We start from the raw sequence: 10,373 nt of genomic DNA, 5'->3' as shown, positions 1-10,373 counted from the left end.
TGAAATGAGTGCAATGGTGTGATAGTTTGAACATTCTTTGGCATTGCCTTTCTTTGGAATTGGAATGTAAACTGACCTTTTCCAATCCTGTGGCCACTGTTGAGTTTTCCAAATTTGCTGGCAAATTGAGTGTAGCACTTTTACTGCATCGTCTTTTAAGATTTTGAATAGCTCAGCTGGAATACTGTCACCTCCACTAACTTTGTTGTTGCTCAGATTTCCTAAGGCCCATTTCACTTCATATTCTAGGATGTGTGGCTTGAGGTCAGTGACCACCCCATCGTGGTTATCAGGGACACTAAGCTCATTCTTGTATAGTTCTTCTGTGTAATTTTGCCACCTCTTCTTAATCTCTTCTGCCTCTGTTAGGTCCCTGCCATTTTGGTCCTTTATCGTGCCCATCTGAGTCCGCAAGGAGAAGGGCGGGATATAAATTTAAAAAATAAATAAATAAATAAATAAAATCTTTGCATGAAACATTCCCTTCATATCTCCAATTTTCTTGAAGAAATCTCTGGTTCTCCCTATTCTATTGTTTTCTTCTATTTCTTTGCACTGTTCATTTAAGAGGGCATTCTTATCTCTTCTAGCTATTCTCTGGAATTCTGCATTCAGTTGGGTGTATCTTTCTCTTTGTCCCTTGCCTTTCACTTCCCTTCTTTCCTCAGCTATTTGCAAAGCTTCCTCAGACAGCCATTTTGCTTTCTTGTATTTCTTTTTCTTTGGGATGGTTTTAGTTGCTACCTCTTGTACAATGTTGCAAACCTCCGTCCATAGTTCTTCAGGCACTCTCTGTCAGGTCTAATTCCTTAAATCTATTTGTCACCTCTACTGTATATTCATCAGGGATATGATTTAGTTTATACCTGGGTGGCCTAGTGTTTTTCCCTACTTTCTTCAATTTTAGCCTAAATTTTGCAACAAGAAGCTCATGATCTGAGCCACAGTCAGCTCCTGGTCTTGTTTTTACTGACTGTATAGAGCTTCTCCATCTTTGGCTGCAGAGCACATAGTCAATCTGATTTCTGTGTTGACTGTCTGGTGATGTCCATGTGTAGAGCCGTCTCTTGGGTTGTTGGAAAAGAGTGTTTGCTATGACCATCGTATTCTCTTGACAAAATTCTATCAGCCTGTGCCGTGCTTCATTTTGTACTCCAAGGCCAAGCTTGCCTGTTATTCCAGTTATCTTTTGGCTTCCTACTTTAGCATTCCAATCCCCCATGATGATAAGGACATCATTTTTTGTTGTTGATTCTATAAGGTGCTGTAGGGCAGGGCTTTTCAACCTTTTCACCCATTGTACCACTTTTAGGATATGGCAACATCCGAGTACCACCAGTCGCCTAGCAAGGTGTCAAAAACTTGATGACACCCCCCCCCAAAAAGGAAAAAACTGATGAAGTACAGGTAGTCCTCGACTTACAACAGTTCGCTTAGTGACTGTTCAAAGTTACAATGGCACTGAAAAAAGTGCCCCCCAAGCCACAGCTGAGCAAGACGCCTGCCTGCCCACCCGGCAGTGCTCTTCCTCCTGTCCGAGGTTTTCATTGTTGTGAGCATTTCTGTTGAGAATTGGCAGCAGAGGTGGGGTGGGGGTGTTTGGTTTTTATTCCCCCCGTCTGCTGGGTGGCTGCAGCAGGTTTTGGTCACTTCACATGACCCTGGGACCCTGTGACCGTCATAAATATGAATCAGTTGCCAAGCATCTGAATGTAAATCACAAGACCCTGGAGAGGCTGCAACATTCCAGCTGATCGGCGCTTCTTCTGGGCTCAGCAGAAGCACCAGGAGCAGCGCCGAGCTCCAGCTGGAGCCTGGCGCTGATCCTGATGCTTCCACTGAGCCCTGACAGTCCTGAAGAAGCGCTGATCCTGGCGCTTCCGCTGAGCCCTGACAGCCATGCAGCTCCAGCCATCTCTCGCTCAGGCTTGTGCAGTGCTGCCACCGGTTCAGCTCATTCCCCTCCCCCGCTACCACTTTTCTAGGATGGTCGCGTACCACCTGCCAGGTGCCAATGTACCACAGGTGGTACCCGTACCACTGGTTGAAAAGCCCTGCTGTAGGGCTTTATAGAACCAGTCAATTTCATCCTCTTCAGCACCAGTGGTTGGGGCATAGACTTGGACTACTGTGATATTGAATGGTTTGCCTTGGATTCGCACTGAGATCATTCTGTCATTTTGGGGATTGTATCCCAGTATTGCTTTTCCTACTCTTTTATTGACTATGAAGGCTACTCCATTTCTTCTGAGGGATTCTTGCCCGCAGTAGTATACCTGATGGTCCTCTGAATTAAATTCACCCATTCCTGTCCATTTTAGTTCACTGATTCCTAAGATGTCGATGTTCAGTCTTGTCATCTTTTGTTTGACCACGTCCAAATTGCCTTGATTCATGGATCTTACATTCCAGGTTCCTATGGAGAATAGATCTTTACAGCATCAAACTTTCCTTTTACCACCGGATGCATCCACAGCTGAGCGTCCTTTCGACTTTGGCCCAGTTGCTTCACTTTTTCTGGCGCTACTAGTACTAGCCCTCTGCTCTTCCCCAGTAGCATATTGGACACCTTCTGACCTGAGGGGCTCATCTTCCAGCGTCATATCTTTTTGCCTTTTGGTACTGTCCATGGGGTTTTCATGGCAAAGATACTGGAGTGGGTTGCCATTTCCTTCTCCAGTGGATCACCTTTTGTCAGAACTCTCTGCTATGACCTGTCCGTCTTGGGTGGCCCTGCATGGCATAGCTCATAGCTTCATTGAGTTATGCAAGCCCCTTCACCACGATAAGGCAGTAATCCATGATGGGGTAGCCCTATTTAGTGTACTTTAATTGGCCACAGCTTTCCAAGGTGTCAGACCAGCATCCTCTGCTCCCTTATTTAATGGAATTTGCTCAGAATTAGACCTAGAATCTTATGCATGAAAACTGTGCTTTCTTACTAAGGTACAGCCTGATCATAGGTGTCCTGGCTAGACATTCTGTTTGGGGATGAGGGAACATGTTTGTAATGACATGACATTAGGAAATATGCTTTATCGACTCTTTGGCATGCAGTGGGTGAATTTCATAGAATGGTAGACAAGGCTAAAGTGGGATTAAGTAGCTTGTGATTCAGCACAGGAATTCAACCATCGTCTTCCTATGTTGTATAAACTTGATTACTACATTAAGCCATAATATGATTTATTTATTTGATTGTAACATGTGGAACAAAACAGCAGTTTAATTTTTTAACCTGCAGCTAGGTTAAGTGTGCTGTGCTTCCTCAGTACTGTCCAGTGTGAGTTTGAGATTGTCTTTGTGGATGAGTTTTTAATTTGGTACATTGTACTGTACCTAAAAAGATACTCTGTTTTTTCTTTACAGCCATGCACACTCCGGCGCCCGCTGAGCTCTTCATCTCAGGGGCCCTCCCGGGCTCTGGCACTTTCCCTTCCTCATCAGCACTCTCTGCTTACCAGCATCCAGCCTCTTTCAGCGGGCGCAGCTTCCCAGTCACTTCATCCCTTACCCTCCAGGATGCTACTTTCAGCCCAACATCCAATGGCCTGCTATCTCCCCATGATCCTCTGCTTCACATCAAATCCTCTCAGCCCAGTGTTCCTTCATCCCTCAGCTTTGACCGGATGGGCAGTGCGGTATTGAGTACAGGCTTACCCTCTCAGAGCTCAGCATATCGTAGTGCTCAAGAATCGGCTTCCCGTCACCTCCCCTCCCAGTTCAACCTTTTGTCATCCTCACTGGGTCCATCTGACCAGACATCCCAGCTCTACAACACCTCAGTCTTCTCCAGTTCCCCTGCCTCCTCCATTGAGCGGGCCATCCCCCGGCAAGATAGTGTGATCAAACATTACCAGAGACCTTCCAGTGCCCAGCCACAGCTGTCTGCTGCCCATTCTCTCCAGCATTATTTGAGCTGCGGGGGCAGCTACCAGCAGATGCCCCACCGCTCCAGCCTTTCATGTAGTCCCTTGGGTGAGCAGTCTCCCGCCAGCAGTGAAGGCTCTCAGCAGCAGAAGACCCCACAGGCCACACGACAAGAGCCCTCTCAAAGCTACCATCCCATTATTCAATCTTCCAGCTATTCTGGTACCACCTCTTCAAAATCCAAGAGTTACTCTGCCTCCCGCCAACCACCTCGTTCTACAGCCACACCCAAGTGCCAAAGCAACTACAGTTCATCCACGCCCAAGCCCAGCTCTGTCATTGCAAGCCAGTCACAGGCCTATTCGCCTGGTCAGACTCAGAGTCTCCTTTCCATGAGCCAAACGCAGAGTTACTCTGTCAGCCAGCCACAAAATCTCTCTTCAGTTAGCCAGGCCTCACAGGGCTTCAGCAGCAACCAGGCCCAGGACCTCACAAGCGTTAGTAAAACTCAGAGTTATTCAACCAATGGGCAGGCTCAGCAGGGCCAAGCTGGGCAAGGAGGACAAGGACTGCAGACTTGTCAAAATCAGACTTACTCTCCTGAGCAGCTGCAAGGCTTGTCATCTGTTGGGTACAGTGTTCAGGCTGAGCCCCATGTTTCTGTCAGCCAGACACCGACCTATGTACCAGCTCATTCTCAAAGGATGCCCACAGCTAGCCCATCGTTGAGTTACAGCACTGGCCATTCTCCAGCTATGCCAGGGCACAGCCAGTCTATTGGTTACTCCCATGGGCAGAACCTTCCAGATTCAAGTCCTTCCCAGATCATCCGGCCTCTCCAGTCACCTACCACTAACAGGCCCCAGAGTGTGGCATCACCTGGCCAGTCCCAGAAGTATCTCACTTCTGTATTGTCCCCTTCATTCATGCAGACGGCTCACACACAAAGCTACCAGGGTTCCCAGGGTGGGTTAGAGAGAGGACCATCTTACAGTAAAGCCAAGGCTGACTCGGACCTCCTGTCATCTGAGCGGACTGAAGATGAAGAGTTTTTAATCCAGCACTTGCTGCAGTCACAGAGCCCACCAAGGGTGCCCACAGAAGGCATGGTAGAGTGTGAGGAGAGGGCAGGGAAAGGGATGGGCTATGAGTTGAGCAAGACTGAAGAGCGTTACCACTTGCAAAGTGTAATTCGGACCAACTCAAATCTGGACAACCAAGGCCTGGAGATGTCCTTGCAAAGCTTAAAGGACAAAAAGAAAGGAGAGAGGTCCAAAGAGTACCCCCATACACACTCAACTCCAGAGTCTTTGACCACCTCTGTGGTCCATTACAGCCATCAAGCTGGGTCTATAGACTCTTATGGACAAGACATAAAGAAGTCGGTGGAGCAGCACCTCCAGGGTGGCCACATGGATTCTGGCAGTAAGGAAATATCTCAGGCCCATTCTTATTTGCAGAAGACTCCTGAGCATGCCTCCCAGCCACATCCCATGGAGTCCCATGGATTGATGGCTGGCCAGCAGGGTGCTACCCTGATGTTGGACTCCCCTCCTGATTTGCCGCCTCTTTCCCTTTCCCAGCAACAGCAGCAGTCCCAGCTGCTCCAGTCGGTGCTCACTCACACCCAAAGCCAGATGCACTCTCGTGGGAAGGTTCACACCCCACTGGAAGTCCATCTTATGGAGCCTCAGCATATGCATCAGGCTGAAGCACCCTCACCGCAGCTTCAGATGCAAGCATTGGAAGCCCACCTCCACCAGGCCCATGTTCATTCTCAGAGCATGGAAGCACAGCTTCTTGAGCCACAGCAGTCCCCTCAGCTCCAAGGCCAGCTGCAGCCAGAAAGGATACAGTCTGAGGGCATGGACGTGGTGCCCCAAGGCAACCTTTCCCAGTCCCAAGAGATCCAGGACTTCTTAGAGCCCGAGCTGAGTTTGGAATCCCACCTGGGACAGAGTGGGACAGTGCAGAGTCAACAGCATCTCCTTCCCGATTCCAGTTTGGATCCCGACTCCTCTCAGCAAGTTCCTCAAGGCCAACTTCAAGGCAAGGACCAGTTTGAGAGCCCCAGCCCTCAAGAAGCCAAGCAACGGTTTGTTCCCCTCACCTCCATCTGCTTCCCAGACTCTTTGTTACAAGATGAAGACCGTAGCTTCTTCCCTGGCATGGAGGACATGTTTGGCCCCCCTCCCTGTGCAGGGGATGAGTTTCCTAAGCCAGATGATGGCACACAGGGTATGGAGAGGGGTGAAGGAATGAAAGGAGGAGGCTATGATATAATGCCTGGTGGACAAGGCTACCAGAGTTACTGCCAATCAGAAAGTGGGGATGGACAGCACTTGGGGTTAGAGACAGTGTCAGTGAAACACGAGTTGCCTTCTACAGTCAACACAGAACAACTGGGACTGATTCAGCAAACTGGGACAGCTCCGGTTTCAGAATCCAAGTCAGGCCTGACCTCACCAATCTTCTGCTCTTCCAAGCCCAAGAAGCTGCTGAAGACTTCCTCCTTCCATTTGCTGAAAAAACGGGAACCACCTTTCCAACCTCCCAAAAAGAACTATGCCCAGGAGTATGAATTTGAAGATGATGAGGACAAGGAGGATGTTCCAGCTGACATCCGCCTTAATAGCCGCCGCCTGCCTGATCTGCTACCTGACCTCATTTCCAGCTGCCGGACAAACCGGACCAGCCTTAGCCCTATGGGCGACATAGACTTTTGTGCACCAAACAGCCTCATGGAGGGGCCCAAGCGGCGAGGCCGCAAGCCCACCAAGCCTAAGCGGGAGGGCCCACCCCGCCCTCGTGGGAGGCCCCGCATCCGGCCCCTGACTGAACCACCCCATGGTGTGGCTCATGATGGTACCAAGAAGCCCCGCGGCCGGGGAAGAGGGAGGGGCAAGAAAGCCAGGGAGGAGGGGGTTGAGCCAGGTGCAGACTTGGAATCCCTCAAACCACTCAAGGTAAGCTGAGAATGAAAGGAGGTGAGATGTGCTTGTTAGGTAGCAGTGCCTAGGTGTAAGAAAGGAAATTTTAGGAAAGAGCGTAGGGTAGAATGAGTAGAAATAGAAGACTGGCTTAGTAAAGTGATTTAAATGGAGAGTGCTGCAATGGAGGGGGAACATAGGAAGCTCTCTTACAGCAGATGACCTGTATCCATCTAAACCACTGTTGCACTCTCTGAACAACTCTGTATTGATGAGTCTCAAATATGAGTCTCTTCCATTACTTGTACCTGAGCCTTTGTCCCTAGAGTTAATAGGGATTTAATCTAAGCTTTTGTTTGCAAAGGTTGTGCTCTGCTGCTGAACTATAGCCTCTACCTGTAAAAAAGAGTAGATATTTTACGCTTCTGAGGTTATCTGTGATGATGTACCAGTGAAGTTGGAGGGTAATTTGTACATGACCATAGTGGTATAATAATGACTCAGGTCTTTGTTTCCCTAGGAACTGGATTAGTACAGATAGTTTTCATAGAGCTATTATACGGATATTTGTACAGGTAGTCCTCACTTAGCGACCAGTTGCTTAGTGACCATTCCATTCAAAGTTACAATGGTCCTTCCCCCCAAAAGCTACTTATGACCTGATTCTGGAGTTCCGATGGCTACACAGACACAAACACACCGCAGTCACATGACCACAATTTACAATGTTTTTTGCCAGTTTCTGGCCTTGGCTGGTTTCCAACAAAAAACACCTATAGGAATACATGGATTCATTTAATGACTGTGGCGTTCACTTAATGACCGCCACAACAAAAGTAATAAAATTGGGTCTGGTCACGTAGGTGCCTTGACTTACAACGATCGTGACTTATGATGGAAATTCTGGACTTTGTTACCTTTGTAAGTCGAAGAGTACCTGTATTTCTAATACCATTGGCACAAAAGCTGGCTTTTGAATAAGGGAGGCAAGAGTCATGTCAGAATTCAGGTTCAGTGCTTAAGTTGAGAGTAATATCCAGGGTTATAGTCATTTTGCTGATACAGGTTTGCACTGCTAAAAATTCATTTCTTTGTTCAGTATTTGGGTTCATTTATTTCCATCCTGCTCTTTATTGTTGCAAAGATACGTTGGCATGAGTTAAGGATATTGGCATCATGAACAAGACTGCCACAATCTCACAAGAATTGGGGCTTTTTAATGGGGACTAAGCATACGTTTTGCCAACTTCCAACAGCTTTCCCTAATGTTGGGAGCAGCAATGCTTCAGAAAGCACCAGGCAGAGCGATAGATCAGTGCCATGGAATAACACTGTATTGAGTGTATTAAACACAGTTATAATGGCAATCTTAGAACACCCACTAGAGGCTTGCTGTGATTCATTGGGTTGGGGAGACAAGATAGATGCCAGCAGTAGATTGTGTGAGGGTGGAATGGGACAACTTAGTGCGGCCAACTTGCCACGGCCAACTCGCCACGGGACAATTTAACAATTCAAGTATTTAAAATAATTTTAAAAACATTTTAATTTTTGTCAAGTCACATTTCATTTTGTCCCTCCTTTTGCATCCATTCTTTAATGATTCTGTTCCACCATTTATCTGATATTAGTGTAACTCTTGTCCTGCAGTGAGTTGTCCTGTGGCGAGTTGGCCATAGCAAGTTGTCCTGCAGCAAGTTGGCCACGCTGAGTTGTCCTAGGCACCAGGATTCCAGTAGGTAGGCTAGGATTTTATGTGTTCACAACCATCTGGGCTGTTTGAATCTTGCCACAATTTCCTGGTTTGTGCCTTTTCTTCCTACCATCATATTGCTGTTACTCCTTGAGCGATATGATGAAAATTTGCTAATAGTATGCAAATTTGGAGATATCTAAGGCAAACAAATTAGTAGCTTATTTTGATTACTGAATGTCTGAGTTCCCTAGCTGCACTTTAATGCAAAAAAGAATTGTATGTGAGGTGCCTTTCACTTCTTTGTAAAATTATAATTGTACTGGGGTTCATGTTTTGTTTATTAAAACATTTATCTCCTGCTTTTCCATGAACCACTCATAAAGCAGCTTACAATATTGGAAATAATCAAAAGCAAAACCAACCACAGTATCTAATAAACAACTAATAGGAGAGGCAAGTCAGGTTTGGGGCCACTTACTGCAAATAGGGTATTGAAAAGGACATTCCATGCTCTGAATGCTATGGCAGAAAAGGCCCTGTCTCATGTATCCATCTGTCATGGTTCAGAAACAGCAGAGAGACAGTGGCTTGGTTGTTGAACTTCGAGTTGTGCACCAGTTGTGGCCTTTCCTAGATCAGGAGTCCCTGCTCTCAGTCATTCAGGCCCTAGTCATCTCACAGTTGGACTATTGTAATGTGCTCTACATGGGGCTACCCTTGAAGTATGGTCCAGGTAACAACACTGCTTCGCGAGCTGCATTGGCTGCCAGTCTGCTTCCAGGTGTAATTCAAGGTGTTGGTAATCACCTTTAAAGCCCTTAATGGCATGGGTCCAGGCTACTTGAGGGACTGTCTCATCCCACTGGGGTTGGCCTGTCCCACCTGTGCAGGCAGAAGAGGCATGCTGCGGGCCTCGTCAGCTCAATTATTCCGTCTAGCAGGGTCCAGGATAAAGGTCTTCTCTGCCATTGCACCTGCCCTCTGGAACATCTTGCCCCCCTCCTGACCTTTCGTAAGGGCCTAAAGACCTGGCTCTGCCAGTTTGCTTGGGGCCCCAATGGGGGAGCATCACAGTGGAGGTGGTTGATCGATATAACAACAGATCCTACCTCACCCCCACTCTGCCTCCACCCTCCCCATCTGTAATTGGATCATAACGTTTGCGGGTATTTATGTTTTTAATATAATCTTTTACAATTGTAAGCCACCCAGAGTTACCTTGTGGTAAGATGTCCAGCCAATAAATTTTAATTAGTTAGTTATGTGAGTAGGTACATATAGAATGAAGCAGTGCTAAAGGTAGCCTGGTCTCAGAGGGTTATTAGGACTGTTTTTCAAACTTTGCAACTTTTAAGATGTGTGGACTTGAACTCCCAGAATTCGTCAGTCAATATGCTGCCTGGGGAATCCTGGGAGCTGAAGTCTAGACATCTTAAAGTTGCAAAGTTTAAAAAACACTAATTTAGGACATGGGTGTTCAAACCTTTTAGACCAAAGGCTCGTTTTGGCCTTTGAACAGTGTGCTGGGAGCCTACTTCATAAAATGGATAGGACCCGAGCAAATGCTAAATTCATTTTAATTTAATTTACATTAAAAGTACCTACATTTGGTCAGCCACAGTAGACCTTGCATAAAAAGTTGAAGAAGTAGACTAGCTAGGGTCAGGATTTTGACAGAGACCCAGATGAGTTGGCTAACTATCGCCCGGTCTCCAACCTTCGCTTTGCGGCGAAGGTTGTTGAGAGTGTGGTTGCGCAGCAGTTCCCTCGTCACCTGGATGAAACAGATTATCTAGACCCATACCAGTCGGGCTTCAGGCCGGGACACAGCACGGAAACGGCATTGGTCACGTTGGTAAATGATCTCTGGAGGGCCC

The 10,373-nt window shown here is 47.2% G+C and overlaps 1 protein-coding gene across 1 annotated transcript in view; it reads left to right on the top strand.

Moving 5' to 3' along the window:
- Window positions 1-10,373, top strand: part of LOC107290040 (proline-rich protein 12-like) — an 87,517-nt gene that overhangs the window by 36,757 nt on the left and 40,387 nt on the right. Inside the window, exon 4 of the mRNA XM_029284668.1 lies at window positions 3,370-6,836. Within this exon, the coding sequence (XP_029140501.1) occupies window positions 3,370-6,836 (3,467 nt within the window). The remainder of the gene's footprint in view (window positions 1-3,369; window positions 6,837-10,373) is intronic.

This window comes from Protobothrops mucrosquamatus, unplaced genomic scaffold (genome assembly GCF_001527695.2).
Source record: "Protobothrops mucrosquamatus isolate PMUCROS unplaced genomic scaffold, P.Mucros_1.0 scaffold810, whole genome shotgun sequence".
Lineage (NCBI taxonomy): Eukaryota > Metazoa > Chordata > Lepidosauria > Squamata > Viperidae > Protobothrops > Protobothrops mucrosquamatus.
Note: the sequence above shows the minus strand (reverse complement) of the source record. Positions and strands in the feature narration are given on the sequence as shown.